This window comes from Panthera onca, chromosome C1 (assembly GCF_046562875.1).
Source record: "Panthera onca isolate mPanOnc1 chromosome C1, mPanOnc1 haplotype 2, whole genome shotgun sequence".
NCBI lineage: Eukaryota > Metazoa > Chordata > Mammalia > Carnivora > Felidae > Panthera > Panthera onca.
Genome location: NC_138346.1, coordinates 181,677,621 through 181,697,980, shown reverse-complemented (window position 1 = coordinate 181,697,980; position 20,360 = coordinate 181,677,621). Strand labels below are relative to the sequence as shown.

General features: G+C 38.9%; 1 protein-coding gene across 7 annotated transcripts in view; it reads left to right on the top strand.

The window, feature by feature from the left end:
- The window catches only part of ELAVL4 (ELAV like RNA binding protein 4), a 146,075-nt gene that overhangs the window by 44,193 nt on the left and 81,522 nt on the right, over nucleotides 1-20,360 (top strand). For 2 of the 7 annotated variants that reach the window (XM_078451924.1, XM_078451922.1), the window contains exon 1: nucleotides 9,382-9,518. The exons of 2 other annotated variants lie outside the window; for them this stretch is intronic. In XM_078451924.1, coding sequence (XP_078308050.1) covers nucleotides 9,471-9,518 — 48 coding nt within the window. In that variant the 5' untranslated portion in view covers nucleotides 9,382-9,470. Of the gene's footprint in view, nucleotides 1-9,381; nucleotides 9,519-12,559; nucleotides 12,831-13,277; nucleotides 13,616-20,360 lie in introns of those variants that run through there. 3 more of the 7 variants (XM_078451923.1, XM_060621431.2, XM_060621429.2) reach the window with 3 other exon arrangements.

The following is a 20,360-nucleotide window of genomic DNA, read 5'->3' as shown; positions in this document are numbered from 1 at the left end:
CTGTGCAAGGCTCAAACTCACGAACTCGAGAGATCATGACCTGAGCCAAAGTCCAACCCTTAACCAACTGAGCCACCCAGGCGCCCCTAAGAGAAACTCTATTTTAACCTGCCATGTGATTATGTTCATTTTACTTTAGCAGATATTTACTGAGCACAAACTACAAGGCAGCCAATGCGCTCAAATGGAGGGAAACAAAGACACATAAGAACAGCCCTTGCCCTGGAGTATCTTTTTGTTTCTTTTTTTAGTTTATTTATTTTGAGAGAGTGTGCATGTACCTGTGTGTGAGCAGGAGAGGGGCAGAGAGAAAGGAAGAGAGAATCCCAAACAGGCTCCACATTAACAGCACAGAGCCCTATGCAGGGCTCAATTCCAGGAACTGTGAGGTCATGACCTGAGCTGAAATCAAGAGTCAGAACCTTAGCTAACTGAGCCACCCAGGTGCCCCACCCTGGAGTATCTTGAAAGCAGCTCAGGGAAACAGACCCGTAAACAACTGTGATGGTGGAGGCAGGAAGAATAAGCTGCTATAAAAGCTCAAATAATGAATCAGCTCATTTTGCTTTGTGAGGTTGAAGCCTTGAAGGATGAATGTGATTTTCCAGGGAGAGAATGCATTTCACATGGAAGAAATAGGAACAAAGGCATGAGGTAGAAGGGCCAAGCAACATGGGAGAATAGACTGGCATGTCTAGAGCTGTATATATGGGAGGGAATGTCCCAAAGGACTCAGGAAACTTAAATGAAGACCAGATTGCAAAGAGCCTTGAATTCCATACTGAATAATTGGACTTGATATAAGCAGTGAGGATCATGGAAGGTGTTTTAGGCAGGAGAAGAAAATCATAGCTTGAGCGAAATAGAAGTGACAGTATTTGATTCTGTTTAATCTTTAAAAACAATTTCATGTGTTTCTACCTAATACTAAAAATATTTAGCATCTTTGAGTATGTAACAGCATTTCCTATACCCTATAATAATACATGCTTTATGTGTATTTTTTCACTTAAGCCTCACACCTTAGGCATTATTATTGTCCCATTTTGAACATGATGACACTAAAACTCAAAGAGAATCTTTAAACTTGATCAAGGTCCTGGTCAAAGCTTGCAAGTTTAATGATTTTAACCAACTGTCTCTAGTTCTGTATTTTATTAAAATAACTTTGGTCACCAGACTGGATATCGGAGGAACATAATACCAACCTGGCTCTTCATTTGAGACAGATTTTAAAATCCTCAAAAGCTTCACTTCCCTTTAGCCAGCATTCTTACACTTTAATGTCAGTTGAAAATCTGAGTTAACCTTACCAAAAATTTTGTTTGCTAATTAAAAACTATTTATCTATAGACTCTGACATATTAGAGCTGGCAGGGACTTCAGAAATCGCCTAGTTTCAGTTCTTATTTAATCGAGAAGATTCTGGTCCAAAGAGGAGAGTGATTTGCCCAAGGTCATAGAATTATTAGTGGTAGAGATGGAACTGGCCTTGAGGTCTTCTGGCTCCTTCTTGTATATTCCCTAGTGATTTAAAATGGATCTTACTTTCAGGAACACACGTCAAGCACCTACTGTGTATAAAGGTCATTGCTCTAGGCATGTCCTTCAGTAACACCCTGACACGTGGAAACATATAAAACTTCATGTCAGGTGAATGGTACGGTTTTGTTATCTACTGATACCAAGTAAAAATACGTCTTTTCTCTGTCCACATCATGGAATTGGCACACATAGATCAATAGTGAAGATGTTCATTGTTCTAAGCCCTTGTGCATTTTGTGCCCGAGGGACCCATGTGCTAATAGACAATAAACAAATTTCAAGCAGAAGTTTATATATTATTTGAATTATGAAAACTTTTAAATTTTTTTTTAATGTTTATTTTTGAGACAGAGAGAGACAGAGCATGAACAGGGGAGGGTCAGAGAGAGAGGGAGACACAGAATCCGAAACAGGCTCCGGGCTCTAAGCTGTCAGCACAGAGCCCGATGCGGGGCTCGAACCCACAGACCGCGAGATCATGACCTGGGCTGAAGTCGGATGCTCAACCGCCACCCAGGCGCCCCTGAATTATGAAAACTTTAAGATGACAAAAGAGCTTCAAAATTTTTGAACAAGATAAAAGTTTTAATGATAGGCATAACATATATGACATGAACATTTTATATCCCTAAGGGTTCTTGATGGTTAGCAAAACCTTTTGCAAGCCTTCTCATTTCACTGACAATGTAAAAACAATTAAATGTGATGATTATTCGATATCCCATCATCCAGTTTATAGACAATGAAGTAAACAAAGTAAGTATTGAATAATAAAATCAGTAAGTAGCTGTTTGGGGTAAAGTTGAAATTTTCTTTTTATATTTTTCTTTAAACTGTCCATAGAATCTTAGGTTACATATAATAAATATAGTTTGTAAAACCCTGATGTAGGTTTTAAAAACTGTGATTTAAGTTGTTCACTCTTCTCAGTAGGGAGCAAACTGAATAGTGAGGTCAATATCAGTAACCCTTTTTAAAGAACTTAAGTATAATTTCTGTAATAACCTAGGATTAATGGTGACTTGATAAAATAAAAGTTATGTATTTGTGAATAATTTCAGAGTAAGACCAGGGCTTTTCCAGAGACTGAAATTTCACAGGAGCCCAGCATCATTATGGTTACCACATAATATCATAAAGAAAAGTTAGCATGAAATAGATATTTGTAGCCTACAAGGCTTTGGGGGCTGTAATGTTAAAACATCTGTTCAAAAACCTTACATTAAAAAAAATACTCATCGGGGCGCCTGGGTGGCGCAGTCGGTTAAGCGTCCGACTTCAGCCAGGTCACGATCTCGCGGTCCGCGAGTTCGAGCCCCGCGTCGGGCTCTGGGCTGACGGCTCGGAGCCTGGAGCCTGCTTCCGATTCTGTGTCTCCCTCTCTCTCTGCCCCTCCCCCGTTCATGCTCTGTCTCTCTCTGTCCCAAAAATAAATTTAAAAAAGTTGAAAAAAAAAAAAATACTCATCTTCATTAAAGATGTGATCCTTTTCAAGGAGGTATTTTGAACTTGAAGCTGCTGTTGCTAAGGGGTTGCTAAGGGAAATGAGCTACTCAGCACTAACGTGCAACTTTACTCTTCTGCTTAAAAGTAGTTAAATCATTCCCCCAGCTTCAGAGTCAGAGAAGAGAACTAAAAAGGGTCAAGTGGAGAGTTGCCTCTTTCTGACAGGTATATAGCATGCCTCTCTTGTTTTTCATGGTTTTTCTTCATCTCCCACAGAGATTGGAAGCAACTTTCTTGGGCATAAAAAGGGTGAAAAGGTAAACAAGACTGCTGTGCAGGGCAGGGCTTATAATGAATGTAGACTGTTCCTAAGGCAGAAGGAAGTACCTGACCACTGAGAGAAATGCAGCTGCTGATGAGCAACCTCAGGAAAGGGCTTTTTATAATAACCCTGCATTAAGGGTGACTTGAAAGAGAAAGTTGTTTATTAATGAATAAAGTACCAAACAATTGTGTCCTAAGCATTTGGTTTTAAAGTTTTTCTAAAATATTTGGAACCAATTATTTCTGTTCTTTTACCGAGTGCCCACTATGTTCTAGGTACTGACGTTCTTCGTGCTGGGATGATAAGGCAAACAACATGCAATTTCTACCCTGCAAGCTCACAGTAGAGTGTGAAAATAAAAAAGAACTATAATTCATTGAATACAATCTGTAATAAAATTGTTTGAAAATTGTTGACATTTAGAATTATGCTCAGAGTTGAATTTTTGATAAAATTTGGAAAATATTTGGAGAGATTAATGTCTTGGGGCTTTAGTAGACAAGTCCATCTGAGGATCAGGCACTCTTTCCTCCACTACCAGAGATGGAGGAAGGAATAGCACACACACAAAATTATAGCAGGCAAAAACATGACCTTGGTAATTCTCATAGGACCAGGATTCTGTCATCACCTGGTGGCAGAATACTGAAATTGCCAGCAATAGGTTAGGTTTTTTGTTCTTGGGTTTGGTTTGGTTTTTTACTGTTATTGTTATACTGTCAGCAGATATCAGTGACATTACTTTGAATGTTAGTTTCTGAATATATAATAACATAGAGAATAAGACTTAAATTTCTCTAGATCTGCACTCTTCTATATAAGGTAGTATTTATAGTGAAGAGTGTGGATTGAGATTGGATATGTATAAATATGCCTCTTACTAGCTGTGTGATCTTGAGCAAATCATTTAAATTCCCTAATGTTTTGTTTCCCTATTGGAAATCTCAGAGTTATGAGATTAAATGAGATTTATAGGCAAAGTGTCTAGTGCAATGTTGGACACAGAGTAGATGTGCCGTAACTATTAATTCCTATTCTTTTTATGAAAGTACTTACTGAATAAAAGGCCTGCTCTCCCACAGTCATATCATAATATTCCTCTTTTTATAACTTTAAAAATATGGAAGAGATTGGAATAGATTTAGAGGAAACCTCAAAGGGGGTCTAGCTACAATGAGCTGGCTGCCAATATCCCCTTCCTTCCATACTCCCCCACCTTTGTTATTATATAAAATATCTGGAATTTTCCTAGACAAATCCTATCATTCTTTAAGCCTAGTATTAGTTCCAGCTTCTCCCCTGAAGGCTTTCCTCATCAGTGCAGAAGGCATCCTCACCATCAACTATTCTTCAGTATTTTATTTTGATACTATTCCTTTTATATTCCTTACACTATCAAGATTCATGTGTAAATATGAATGTTTCTTTCCCAGCCAAACTGTAAGCTTCTTGAAGGTGGGAATTATGACTTGTATTTCTTCTTCTTCACACTCAGAATTTAGCACTGAACTTTACCTATTGGACTAAGTTCTAATCTGCAGCAGACATTTTGGTTAGAACTGGAACAGACCATTCAGCCTTTCTTAGTTATTGTTGTCTTATTATTCTCTAAATGTTTTTGAGAGTCTTTGAATTGTATCTTCCTCAGCAAGATTGAATTATCTTATAGCGAGGTACTAATTGATACAGTTTTCCCTATTTTCCATATTAATAACAGGTACCATATAGAGTGCTGCCTCTACAAAGCCTATCTGTTTTAGTCTTGGCAACAAACCTTAAGGGAAGTATTACTGTGCCCATTTTACAGGTGAGGAAACTGAGATTTAGGGAGCCTAGCATATCTTTTTCCCTAAGATGGTGTTTAGTGCCTCCTAGTTGAATCACATGAAATAGGCCTTGGAATAGTTTTTGAGATGATGTTGAATGGAATCGTTGATCTTTATTCCTTCCTCATAATTGAGTGTTGCCTGGAGCCTGGCTCTGTCCTGTAAGGGGCTCAGGACATCAGAGTTCATCCAACCGATGTTTGCTGAGTAGCTACTGTATGTAAGGTATTTTGCCAAATTTGGAAGAAGTAAAGAATTAGGTCTGAATCAGGTACTCATCATACCTGCTAAAATTTTTTGCTTTCCAGCTTTAGCTATGTCCTGTAAGGGGCTCAGGACATCAGAGTTCATCCAGCCGATGTTTGCTGAGCAGCTACTGTATGTAAGGAATTTTGCCAGATTTGGAAGAAGTAGAGAATTAGGTCTGAATCAGGTACTCATCCTACCTGCTAAAATTTTTTGCTTTCCAGCTTTAATCCTTTGTCTCACTCACTTCAGATTTATAGCCTGGTCATAATGACAGGCTAAATGAGATACATTTTGAGGACATGTTTAGTTAGAAGCACTTCACAAAGAAATCTCTTGGTCACTTTTAGATGAGAAAAAATTACATCTTTTTCTTTCTCTTCTAGTCTGTATCCATCTTCCTCATTCATTCAACAGATATTTATTAAGCATATTCTTCTATGAAGTGATGGAGAGGAAGTCTTACTTTTAGATAAGGAAAACACCTTTCTAGAAGAATGCTTAGATATAACCGTTGTGATTCCTATGATGTTGTGTGAAATTGTGCATATCAAGTGCCTAGTGTAGTGTTCAGTATACAATAGACTGCTGGTAAAAAACAGTTTTTATTTGTACTTTATAAGTCCTATTATTTTATTTCTTCTTCTCCTCCCTCTCCTCCTCTCATCTTCGCTTCCTTCTCCTTCTCCTCCTCCTTCTACAATACTTTTTTACGATACTATACATTTTTTCTTTATTTGTAGTTGCAGAATTATGAGTCCAGAATTTTTTTTGAAAAAACTCTTGTGTTGAATTATTTTCTAAACTGTATTAATCTGGTTAAACACTGAATCCTTTGATGGTATGGCTATTCCATATTTATCTGTTCAGTGGCCTTTGATTTGTAAAGATTTATATTTACATGAGGGTATTTTGTTTGTTTCTTTTTTTATTATTTTTAGTGAAGCTCATCTGAGCTGAAATGGAAAGGCCCCAAATCCTTTAATGCAGGGATCTTCAGAAATCTCTGTGTGTTTGCACATTGACCCTGTTGAGTTTTCTTAGGCTGTGATGAAGAATATAACAGTGAAAAGTCCAGAGAGGGACTCCACCTAAATTAGATTTTTTTTTGATAAATGTGTATTTACCTTTTTCAGAATTTTGTAAGTAAGGCAGTTTTCCTGTCCTTTAAATTTTCTTTCCCAGAAAGACATCCTAGTGCTTTAAGGGAATGGTCAAAGGCACTTTTGAAAAAGCGTACCTTAATTCTGAAAAGAAATCTTATGCTTTCAGCTGCTATTCTAGCATAAGGCATAGGAATGGAAAGAAAATGGGAAGATCAAGTGTGAATCAACCCAGAGGTTGGTTTACCTGCACAGGTGAACTCTAGGCAATTTAAGTGGACTAGACATCCATTTGTCACATTTTCCTACACAGGAGCATTCTTGTAGCTCTTTCCTGCAATCCATAGTAGACAAAACTACTTAGGAAAGAGAAAAGCATCATACGGTCAGGTCATATATCTCTAAGAGAACATCGACAGTGAATTCCAAGACTCCATGTCAGTCTGGTGCATTTTTCTTGCCTCTATGGTATGTTTCCATTTTCCTATAAAATTTGATTTAATGTTTTTAACAGGAAAAAGAAAGACAAAACCAGTGCCACAATTCATCAAAGGAAAATTAGGCTTTAAATTTTATCCAAAGCCCTTAAATAGAGTATACCATTGTCTGGGCATACTGATTGTATTTTCTCTAAAGGAAGAAATGCCAACAGTTTTGTGTCTATTTTTCAAGGGAAGAGGGAGAAGATAACAAGAAATAGCAAGCACTACAGGAAAATGTCAGGTCATAGTCACTGATGATGCTATTTAAATGGTGTGCCATAATCATATTAGGACAGAGCACGTGGAATTCCTGATTTCTGCATGACAGTGAAGAAGGGCCAGCAATTATCTGTGTGTGTGTGTGTGTGTGTGTGTGTGTGTGTGTGTGTGTCTGTTTGTTCTACCTTCCCACCCTATTTTGCTAATTCAATTGAGGTGCAAGAAGAGATAATCCAGATACCCAGAACAGGAGGAAAAAAGTCTGCAGCTGTGCTGGGAGGGACTGGTGTGAAGAGAGAGGCTCAGTCAGACTTGGAGTTTTGTGCTATTGCACGTGAATACTCTGGAACTGCCCTAATCGACTGAAAATGAGCCGGCTACGGTCATATGGAACAGGTCTGTTTAGCCACATCGCTGGGTAGCATGGCAGATGGTAGACCGTCAATGGGTGGTATTGATTGGCTGGATTTGCCTTAGGGTAACAAGACTATGGTCCTTAAAACCCCGCTTCATCTTATTTTCCTTTGTGTAACTACGTACAGTTGTGGTTTACTCTTCTCACTCCCCAAGCCCCCAATATCTCCCTTTTTCTTTTTTCAAATCAAAAGCCTTTCTTGGTAATCAAAATAGAGAGGTTACCTTGAGATAAACACTCTTTAAATTATCACCAAGGCAAGAAAACTCGGGAATATTTTATTTACTAGGCTGATTACATTTTAATGTTTGAAGAAAGTGACATTTTTTAATTAGTGTTTAAGACATATGGTGAGTGTACAAATTAGCTTATTTCATACAACCAGAATTTGATGAGAGCAACTCCTTCTCATTCCCCAGTTAAAAATTGTCACTTGAAACTTAATATATGCGAGGAGGTTAAATGGTATTAAGCGAGGCAGCCTAGACTTAAACATGAAGGAGACAGTCACTATTGTATGTGGCTAAATATTGCCTGGATGGGCTGGAAAAATACTAGTATCGACATTTGTGTTTGCAAGAGGATGTGTAAGTTCTAGGGCATTAATTTTGTCCAGCCAAGAAAACAAAATTCCAGGTATCTGTGTGTGTTGGTTTCTCTTTTAGATACGAGAGAACGTAAAATAGTGCATGCATGCTCTTTAATAATATCCTCCTTTAAATCAGGCCATATAACAATATAAGGGATGAGATTTATTTATGTCCAGGTGATTCTTTATCTTTGAACATCCACCTTCCATCACTTGGGGCTTTCAGCTTGGGACATTCTATTTATTCCTGGCAGAGGAGCAAATTAATTGGAATAGAATTGTACAAAGGAGACACCACGTTAGCTATACATCCAAAATAACACAGGACAGAAATGTTCCACGTTGAGGTGGATCTTAGGAAAAAAGAATAGGACTGAGGAGAGATATGATTCATTTGCTCTTGTGGTCATTTATAGCTATTGGTATGATTGTATTTTTAAAAGAGATGCTTAAGATTTTGTTTCTGTTTTTTTTCCCAGTGTCTTTATGTTTAAGCTTTTGGTTATTTCCTATCATAAAAGACCCTATCAAATAACCTCATGCTTTACTCAGAAGAAAAGTTGTACCCTTAAACTCTTTCCTCCATCTTGTATGTGATTCATCCATATGCTCACTTTTGATGGGTTTTTATCACGTGAGTCAATATTTTTCTCTTTTTGCTAAAGGAAAATATTTCCAGGGAGTTTTTGGTCCCTCCCCCACGGCCCTGCTCTGTGTTGATTGCATTTTCCTTGTTCATCCTTTGCTGAATGAAACAAAGCGTGTTTGTGTTTCATTCTTCACAGTTCTTATTAGAATTGGTGATGGTGTTTTGTTTCCTCCCTATAAGTCAGGAGAAGGAATTTTATTTGTTTATTTTGACAAGATACAGAGAGATACAAGACACGATGCCTATCATGTCACACTGTACACCTAAAAGGCGGGGGCGGGGGTGGGGGGGAACACCACGATCCTTTAAGATGGTTCATTTGAATCTGTGCACTCTACCCACCTGGTGGTTATATAGTGAACTGTTACTTTAAAGAGTAGTTTAAACACCAGCCATGTTTGGGGCAGGCTGCTCTTGCAAAGAGAGCAGTACATATAACAGGAGTCTACTGTGTGTGAGATAAGGGGAAAATTCAGCTCACTGACTAGAGGTTTTAATGTGCGAACTCTAGGGAAATAATATATTGACTGTTCCGTGGCGCGCAAGAAAATTGAAGAACCCTTTGCAGACGGAGTGCTTTGCAAAGGATTCTATCTGTTTCTCTTAAAACAAAATCTGTGGCAAGATGTTTGAAATCAGCAGGACGCTTAATGCTGCTTTGTTAAATAATGAGGTAATATTTTGTCACTTTTTTTCTGGGCAGCATCTGTTTCCCTTCCCCCCCTTCATTTTTCCCCCCTATGTTTATGAAGGATTCTTTTTTCTTTTTCTTTTTTTCCTCTCTTTTCTTTTTCTCTTTTTTTTTTTTCTTCTCATGGAAGTCAAGGAATACAATTCACGCTTCCCTTTCTGTTCCTTCCTTTTGGTGCTTTTGGAGAATTTGGTTTGTCTTTTTTATTTGCAGTTTCAGCCGGCTGCTGTTTCCTAGCCCATTGTGCCACGTAAGGCTTCTCCACTGCGCGGAGTAGGTAGTTATTAACGCTGAATTGGCTTCTGGTACAGTCCATCTGGACTCTGTGTGGGAAAGCTGGCTGCCGGCGACTGATGCTGACATATCTGCAACCTTTGGGATGTGTGCATGGTGGCAAGGGGCTGACTGATATGAGATTACTTCTTTTAAGGGAAATTGTTATTAATGAGTCAAGAAACTGCTCTTTTATGGTAAGAGGGATACAGCGGCACTGGCAGCCCCACAGCTCTGGGATATCATTTTTAGGTTGCCTTAGCTGCCTGAGTGAGACAAGTTTCTTTCTGTGGTGGTGGAGGATTGTGGCAGAAAAAAAAATCGTGCATGACTGGGAGACTCGCCTGCCTGATTCTTGAGATAATATATTGAGAATCTGTTGCTTTACAAGTGTCACACCACTGATGGAGCGGTCAGCCCCTCACTCTGAAAGATGAATGGTACTATTGGAAATGCAATAATAAGGTTGACTTTTCCCAACAATAGGATTCTGCCTTTGTCTTTAGAGAAAAGGCCTCTGAGGACATTTGTGCATTTGTTTGAGGATTCCGTTGAAAGACTTTAGAGTGGAGGTTTTTTGGAGAAGTAATCAATATACAAAGTGCATGGATTTTTTTTAGCCTAGCACAACCAGCTAATTATTTATACTGTAATATACAGTTCCTGTTTCGGAAAAGTGGCCAGAACATCTTTTGATATACCTACTGTTGATTGATACCTAAGTGTGCTGAGATTAGTAAGGAAGGGAGAGAATGCTTTTAAGACATTGTGACTCTTATAACCTCCAGAGAGATACAAAGTAAAGATTTTGGTCTGGAGCGGAGCTGTTTTCATTTGTGTTTTTCAGCATTGTGTTCATGGTTTTCTTTTCACAATATTTTGATATTGATAGGATTGCATTCAGAGTTTCTGTTGTTGATTTGGGGCACCTGTACCTTCCCTGTGTCTGTATGTTGAGCTCTTTAGAACACTTAACCTATGAATTCGTCCCTAGAACACAGTTCAACAGATACTATAGTACTGTTGTGACTTGTAGGACTCTGTATATTTGCTGGAGAAATTATTTTAAAAGTTTCCTTAGACCAGTATTGTTTCACCATAACTATTGTTACCATTTTAACATTTCTACTTTTCTCTTTCATGTATTTTTATTTCGAACAGCTGAATGTATCATAGAGTGTACCCAGCACATACCGTTTTGTGGTGTATCTGTATTTTTAAAAGTGTGAATATGTACATTTGTGTGTGTGTGTGTGTGTGTGTGTGTGTGTGTGTGTTCATGAAATAGTAGCTGGGAAAAAAACAGTTTTAATTTTTTTTAATATAAAGGTCATTTTCTTTTCTAACAATTTTTCATGGGCCCGTCTTTTCTTGGACTTCGAAGCCCAGAGTGTAGCGTGATTTTCGGCCTCTATTTCTATTCTGCCCAGTCCCGTCTTGCTGTCAACTACAGCCAAAGATTTAAAATAATGTTGAATTATTTCCTTAGTAATACTTGTTACCTCTGTGTATTCATTGAGGAACAAATTGACTAAATTGTGAATTAAATAAATAGCAGTAATTTAGCCTTTTGGATAGAAGTAAAGCAGAAACTCTTCAGGTAAGCCACTTTAAAACCCAAACCAGAACAGATTACTATCCTATTGGAAGACTGGTGTCGCAGAGGTTATGACATGTGTAACATGGGCAGACAAACTGTATACATCACCACACACTTGCTAAATAGCTCTTGGCAAGTCTTTCAAGGGGCCAAAGATAAAATACATCTTTTGAAGGAGAGAAGCAAAATCACGTGTTCAGTTAAGCAAGATGAGCCCTCTGCACCGGTTATGAAATGATGCTATTGTCAAAAGCATGCTTTACCATTCTCTATAGCAGTAGTGAAAGCAGAGAAAATGTGTTTTAGTGGATTTTTAAAAATTCAGATCATGCCTCTATCCAAGTTGAGAAATATATTCATTTAAATAAATCATTCATCATTCTCTGTTTTGAAAAGCTCAGACAGAAGGCAGAAAGGTAGAGGCTGACAACTTTCCCCCTCCCCCACCCCAGCTTTTTTTCTTTTTTTTATTAGGAAGTAGTTTTCTGAAGCAAACTTGTATGAACCCAGTTCACAGAACAAGCACAGTCTCAAACTTGCCTTCTCTTGAAACCCTGGCCATGTTAGCTGCACAAGGAGCATTACTTACTGAAAATCAGCAATATTAGGAAATAATAAAGTTAAAACGTGGATGTATTAGCACATTAAAGTGCTTTTGTTGTATCTTTAAGCCTAGAGGCAGATCATTAAATATGCATTTCGCTAGAAAGCAACTGTCCAGAAAGATAAGGTGGTTGAAAATATTCCATACTGGAAAAGCCCTCTGTCAAAGGGGTTTGATGGTGCAGCCCTCAGGACAGGGGAAAGGGAGGACACTCCCACTATTAAGGTTTGCAAGCGGCGGGTGACCTGCAGTTGTTACAGTACTTTTGAGCTGGGAGGAGAGAAAAGGTAAAAATACAAGTATGGCTGTTGTTGCTTCTGCCTGGCCTTAATTACCAGACACAAGAAGCAGTTCAGAAATCTGGTCTCTGTTGTTGTAGAGGTCACCAAATCATTAACATCGTCAATCTGGCAGTAGCTAATTTAAATAGCACCTGATGTTGCAACGCCTCCCTTCCTTTCCCCAGCCAATCAGATCCTGGCTTCGGCTGACAGATGGTCCCATAAATGGATGTAAAAAGGGGAAGCTTCGAGCCAATTTCAGCAAGGCTCTGTTCAGTTGTTCTTATCTACATCCTAGAATCGGGGGTTTCAGCTCACTGCTCCTTTTCTTTCTTTTTTTTTTTTCTTTCTCTTCCCCCATCCCCTCCCCCCAAATAATTGATTTACTTTACAATCATCCACACTGTGTTTTGTGGATCTTTAAATATATATAACAATAGTAGTCATTTAAAAAATACATTCTGAAACCTTTGCAAATTTTAAGAGAAGAGTCGAAGCTCTGCGAGACCCAATATTTGCCAATAAGAATGGTTATGGTAGGTATGACTAGATTTATAATCTGTTGTTTGTGTTGCTGGAGGGAAGAAAAACATCTACACCTTGACCAGTCTTATGCTTGCACAAGAGTTTAGTTCTCTGCTGCTGTTTGGTTCCTACATTTACTATCTCTTTTGTGTAGAGAGTGCCGGTAGGTCCTTTTATTGAAAAGCAGTGGGGAAATAGATTGTCATTTTTAACAGGTCATTGTCAATTTTCCCTTCAACATAAAGGAGGGGGGTGATGTAGAGGGGAGGTGGGCCGAAATAATTGCTGATTTTTTGAAAGAGATTATATTACATGAGACCATGTTGGCAAAAAAAAAAAAAAGGGTTTTGTTCTGTGTTTTTTTGTGAGGGAGAGGGGGTTTGTCTATGTGCCTGGGTTTTGTGGGGCTGGAGGGGATGTAGCGGGGTTAGGAATCTCCATTTCCGTGCTGGAAATTTAAAGCTCGAGAGGCAGTTCCTGGATACTGAACGTTGAGATGGGCAGTTGTGTTTCGGGGGACTGCGCAGTCAAAACGGCAAAGAGAGTGATTTATTTGGGCTTCAGTAAATGCTGCATCTTGTATTTCAAAGAGTTTCCTGTCATGACCTCATAAAAAAGAGGAGGCGGCTTGTATGTGTAGCGGTGCCTGGCGTGTTGAGTTGTTGCTTCCTTCTCTGGGCAGCAGCTCTGTAAGAAGGAATGTCAGCTTTTACATAACGTTCCTTTCCGCTTTTGACACACTGTGTGAGGGTCCATCTTCTTCTGATCACAGATGGAGTGGAATGGCTTGAAGATGGTAAGTGAAAATTCAGAGGAAGGCAGCTTGGAGATTCCAGCCTTGTGTGTGTGTGTGCGTGTGTGTGTGTGTGTGTAAGGATGATGGACTGTGCATCGTAAATCACTGTGCAGATCGTGTCTGTGTCTGTGTGTGTGTTTATTAGTATTTCTCTTTTCTGAAACCCAGCATCCATCTCCAAGTGTAATGGCACTGCATGCACACAAGGCACACACACTGCCTCTTCCATCGAACACACATTTAGCCAAGCGAGGCTGGTGTCTTTTTTGACAATCACAATGTCACCGTAGCTGTTGGCTGGTGTGTCCACCGCCTCTGTGAGCTTTCAACAGAATTACATGACTGTTAAAGTTAAAGGCACATTTCTTTTTCAGTCTCCTGCTAGGAGTGATGGGGAAGGCTGGGTATGAGGGGTGGAGGAGGTGAGGTTCAGTACCAGCAGATGCAATTGTGAAGCAGGACTTTTGGATGTGGAAAGGGAAGTGGAAAACCATTCTGCCAAAGTAGTAAATCTATTTTTAGCATCATCTTTTTCGGGAAAAAAAGAAGCAGGGAAACTCCTTGAGTGCCGCTCCTGTCGCCTGATGTTGACCCTGAAGATATGGCACAAAATGGCACAATCAAATGCCACGAGTGCCCACTTTGACTTTGAATTTCACCAGCAATAGCTTTCACAGGGTTTCAAAGCCGGGTATGTGGGGAGGCTGTAAATTCATATCTATCTCACTTATTTTTTGCTAGCAAAGCCTGGGGACGACTTTTCGCTTTGCATAGATGTTATAACAAAGCTGTGGTCTTTTTCCCATTCTTAGAGGATTGCCTTTGTCTGGCTGCTTGTTTTGATGGGTGTAAAACAAATAAGATTAGACCGAGCAGCCCAACTGAAAGCGATAGCTGGGAGGAAAACCCAATGAAAGGTTGCCGGGGAAACGAACAGAGGAAAAGCCGAGTAGGGAGCAGGTGGCTATCATGAGAACACACTGCAAACAGTGTAAAAAAGGGGGGGAGGACAGGACCTCGATTATCTTTGCTGTTCTTTGTGGCCGGCCCAACTTTAATTATTCTTTATAAATAGGTGTTAATTACATTTCTAACTCTGGTTTACAGTGATTTTTAGAAATCTATTTTTAAGCATCTGTTCTGTCTCTCCTGTTTTTTTTTTTTTTGTTTTTTTTTTTTTGGTTTAAAAAATAGGGAGAGAGAAGAAGAAGAGGGGGGAAGGGAGGGAAGGGAATCTTGCTTTTTTTTTTTCCTCTCTCTCTCTTTACCCCTTTCCCCTGCTGTGAAATTGTACGTGCGAAAAATCGCAAGGAATCCTGAGAGGCCATTTGAAAAAAATGTAAATTATATTGAATGAAGTTGACGGAAGCATAATAGTGAACTCCCACAGCTGATAGGTTCTGCAAATGATTTCTTAGAAATTTCCAGCAAATATCCATTGGAGAAATATAGGTAGTATAGATCTACCCTAAAGCAATGATTTTGTGCTAGCTGATATTGGTGTTTTTACTAAATCAGATGTTGATACTACAATTCCAGGGAGTTCATTGTATCTTTCATTTTATATCCCGAGTAGAAATTACTTTTAAAAATAATCAATGAAAAGCTGCATTCTAGCCTCTTGCTTCGTTTACCTCTCCATACCTCCAACCACAAGGTCCATCAGGTGTACCCTTGCAACCACTGCAGTGCATTTGGTCCTGGGTCTAGTCTTGGCATAAACTGAGCGAAAAGCTGATTTTTTTTTTTTAGAGTCTCTGAACGTCTAGGACCCGTGCGTGCCCTGGGTGACAGGCATCTCTCCCTTTTCCTCTGAGTGTGCTTTACTAGTGGTCTCTTTTTCTCATGATGGTGGGTACCAGAAGGACTGAAAGGTATAGTGCTTAGGCAAACAGGAGGTTGCATAAAAACCATGATCTGTTCTGGTTTCTTCCAAATTAGATACACGATCAGGTAGCTAATATTAAGCCCAAAAATGAGAGATTAAAAAATACTGAAATATGTTAAAAGGTTCGGAAATGTAATTGGCTTTACTGAAAGTGCTCTTAATTTTTACTCTCTCCATTGCAAATCTCTGCACTCACCCCCACCCCCACCCCCCACCCATTCTTTTTACCTTGCAAGACGCTTCTTTTTGTTTTGTCGTCTTATTGGGGGATTTTTTTTTTATTTGTTTTGACTCTTGAAGTAAAAATAAATAAACTTATTTTTGTCATATGTCATATACTTGAACCTTTGCTCTCTGTCTTGAGCATATCTCTCTTAAAAATTAGAATAGGTTTTTTTTATTATCTCTAACATATTTTTTTCTGAGGAATTTCTAGCATATTTTCCTTAGGGCAAAACCATTTCCATAGAACTAGCACTTTGTCTTGGGTTGTAAAAAAGACACGTGGTTCCACTGCTGACCTTTCTTGCTTCTTTGTCTTAAAAACATTAATGCCTACTACCTGCATGAGGAGGTGTGCCTTTATGGAAGCACTAGGCTAAGAGTGCATTTATTGAGAAATGAAAATCTGATCGGATATATTTCTGCAAAAAATACCTGACTACATCCCAGGCTTAATGGTCAGAATTTCTGTATACCTCATTGTAACATATTGGCTAAATCGTTTAATATTCAAATTTTTAAAAGGATAGAATGAACATAGATAGGGAAGTAGCTGAGAAACTGCTTTGAGAATCATTGACTTATAAGATAATTTTAATATCTCAGAAAAAAAGCCTAACAGACAACTTGAGCACTCATTTTTGTAATCTCAGTTCCGCTCATTTCTAACTGCCATTCATTCAGTCGTCCTCCTGGCCAGATATAGATGAGCTTGCTTCTGTTTGATAGTTTTCCAAAGCCTTCAAACTTTTTTCTCTCCCAATAGCTCTTCCTTGGTCCTTTGAACACTCAAGGATTTTGTTGTGAGGGGAAGCCCAGATTGTTATGAGCTAATAACGATCGAATATTTTTTAAAGAAAGAGAAAGAAAATGAGCTACGTGTTTGCATTTTAGTTCTTAACTCAGTCTTGAAAAAGGGTCTGAGACGTGATAGACTTCAGGTATTATAAACTTAGCATTTCTGTTGGGGATAATCTATTTGACATTTCAAATCTAGAAATCATTGCCTGAATAGTGCTTTGTGTGTGTATTCAGGGTCTCTAGAAGAATTTGTGGGTAAATCAAGGTGTTTTTCTCAAGAATTACCATGAACAATGAAAGGGTTTCCCTCAGGGCAAGTCCTTTCTTTGGTTTGATTTCTTCCCTTTGCACTTATTTTCTTATTGTGGGTGGAATCTTTTCCTATATGTAGACCAAATACTATTTCTTCCATGAGGATATACGCTGCTTCAATTAGCCCTTGGCATCTTAATGCCTTATTTTAATTTAAAAAAGAAAAAAGAAAACTGAAACAAATTGTGTGTACCACAAATAAGGAATGGCAGTCTTGATAGAGGTCATTGTATGTGAACAGAAGTACTTTGGCCTTGACAAATTTCTTCATCAGTTCCAATGATCTGTGGCCACCAGGCACTTAATTTATATGTCTGGACACTTAATATGTACATTTGTTGGTGAGCTGGCCAGCGGATGCTAGACACATGAGTGTGCGCTGGCAAATGCTGCAATGCAGTATTTTTTCCCAATGTCATTGGGAATTTGGGGGGTATGAAGGGACATAAACATTCTCAAGCTTTTATCTTACCATCTTCCAGTAGATGGACCATGTTGCACAGAATTGGCCAATTCTCCTTTTGAAAGTGAAGTCAACCTTTTATTGCCCACTGTTCGTTCTTCCATGCGTTTGATAGATATGTGGAAATTATGTGTATGTGACAGAGGGAGACTCTGTGTGTGTATGTGTGTGTGTGTGTGTATCTGTGTAAGCATGTGTGTGTGTTTCTGGAATCCTGCACCTGTCTTAGGTTTTCCTTATTTGGTATTACCAAATGTGTATACATACTTGCAAGTATATGTGCATCTAAAAATGGAAAGAAAACCAAACTGGGCTGGCTTCCCATAGGAAGTGGCTTCTCCTCCTCACAGACTCCAAGAGTTTTCTTATTAGAAGAAATATAAAACTCAATCAAAAAAGATATATCCGGACCCTGCAGACTCCCATTCGTAACCAAATACCTTTCTTTAGTTGCCACTTGAGAAACTATAAATGTGCAAATCCCTAACAGTGTTTGTGAGCTAGAAGCTGCTCTTTCAATCAAGGGGTTGGGTTCAAATTAAAATGTATATGTTTGTGGAAGGAGAGTTGTTTTTTCTTTAGGAACATTTGAACCTAATCTTTAACCATTGGTAAAAACAAGTAGGAGGTAGGGTGGCTGTGTTAGCAGTTTGTGCATTGTTTTGTGAGTTTGTGTGTGTATGTGTGTGCTTTAGAAACATCCTTTTATTTTTAAAATCTCAGTGTATTTTAAGGATAGAGGGCCATTATAGGTCAGTGGCTTTTTAAAGGTAAAAAGAAAGGTGATCTGGGGGTGGGTGGGAATTGTCACAAGCAGTAATTGTCATAAATTACTCATCTAGAAATGGAAAGGAAAAAAAAGGCCGGAGGACAAGAGTGGAGAGAGGTACCAACATGTGGATCCGCACTTGCCGATATAAGAGATAATGAGTGATAAATTTGAACTGGTGCAGTGCAGGATGCCCGATAATTTCTCAGAACCTTGACTTTGCAGGTTCATTACTTCCTTGCTTGCTTGTTCACACCTTTAATTATATCCAGTTTGGGATGCTAGCTAGGGGCACCAAAGATGAGCCATTTTGTTTGTTGTTTACTTCATTAAGTATTCAGGCAGTGTGCTCACAATAGCTATGGAGCATCAGTGTTAGGAATCAAGCACTTTGGAAATGGAATTGTTACAAGAGAATAAAAAATAAGAAAGCAATCAGCCAGCTAGCTTGCTTTGGCTGTTCACTCCGCTTAATGGTAATATTTATGCTGTTCCTTGTACATTCATTAAGAAATAAATTATGCAGTGTTAGAGTCCTAATTTGCTGGTGGCTCCCCTAAACCCTGTCACTCTCTCTACCTCTTTTCTGTCTCTCCCCACGCTCCACCGCCAAGCTTTTGCCTTTTACTTGACCATTTTAGGACTGACCATTTTGCTTTGGGGAAGATCGTTATTCAGTTCCTCATTGTATTTAATACCAGAGATATTTTCCCCTCAATATGGATCTTTCTGTATAAGGATCATGAAATGCTGAACACCATAAAGGAATCTTTAAATAATTTTTGTTGAGGAAGCAGTGAAAATGTTGAAGAAATAAGGTCAATGTAATTGTTGTGCTTGGGTTTTGTTTTTTGTTTTGTTTTGTTTTTGGAAAGCCTTATTTTTAACCAAAAAAAGTAAAGTGCAAAACTAGCATATGTGATTTTTTTAAAATGGAAAAAGATTACAAGTCATAGGTATCTCTTAAATAACTTACCTTGGACTCTGGTTTGAAAAATAACATTTAAACTCGAGTTTAATTTTTAAATTGTTCATGTTAAAGCTATAAAATGCTATTCATAAACATTTTTTCTATAAGAAGTTTAGTTCTATTTTCAGGATACGAGGAAGCAGAGAAACCATCCTAGCCAAGATGGCGAATTCTGAAAAACACACTACAGGGTGGAGGTTTCCCCCTCTCTGCACTTTGTGGCATTGAATCCACTCCTGCTTGTTGTATGAATCAGTTACCTGCTGTCATCTACTGTCTTGTAGCAACTAGCCCTTGAAGTTGTTTTCCCAACTGTGTTCATAGTAGAGGTTAGCTATCATTTGTTGTTGGATGAAGATGTGTTTGTTGAGGACTTGCTATGTGTATTTCTTTGGAAGGTGGAATTCAGCTTCACCGTTTTCTTTTTCTTCTGACACTGATCAAAAAACTTCTAAGAGGCTAAGTCCCTGTGATTGGGGCTAACGTTGTGGTGAGGGATTTTAAAGTTGGATGTTACATAATGAGGTTTGTGTCAAGTTATGAGAAGAGATCTGTTTGAACATTCAAGTACACAAATGTTTTTCTTTTTGTATTTGTAAGAGCCTAGGCGTGACTCCAAAAGATAGATATAAAAAGGGGGGGCGCCTGGGTGGCTCAGTTGCTTGAGTGGCCGACTTCCGCTCAGGTCATGATCTCACGGTCCGTGAGTTCGAGCCCCGTGTCAGGCTCTGTGCTGGCAGCTCGGAGCCTGGAGTCTGCTTTGGATTCTTTGTCTCCCCCTCTCTCTGCTCCTCCCCTGCTTGTGCTGTGTCTCTCTCTGTCTCTCAAAAATAAATAAATGTTAAAAAAATTTTAAAAAGAAATAAAAGGTCTTCTGGACATTTTTGTCTATAAGGTTCCATATATGCAGATGTTTGCTTTCAGGAAAAGTAAAGTTTAGGCATTTGGGAGGAACTCGTCTCTCTGTCAGCTACTGTGGAGCTTGGCTAGAGCCTGTTAATTTTACAGAAATACGAATGCCTTTCTTCCAACAGAGATGACTCTTTGAGTACCTTTCCCCATGTCACCCTCCAGGGAGGACCTGAGAAGATAGTGGCCCTCTTGGCATGTACCTGTGCAAACTGTAAGTCTGCACATAGAGCAGAAATCATAGAGTAACTTTGTGACACACACTAAATACTGCATGGTGTGTGTGTGTGTGTGTGTGTGTGTGTGTGTGTGTGTGTGTGGCGGGGTATGTATAGATAGACAGCCATGACCCCCAGTGTGCTCTGGATGTGCCAATAATGGCTTCTGAAGTAGCCTATGTTTTCCTAAGCT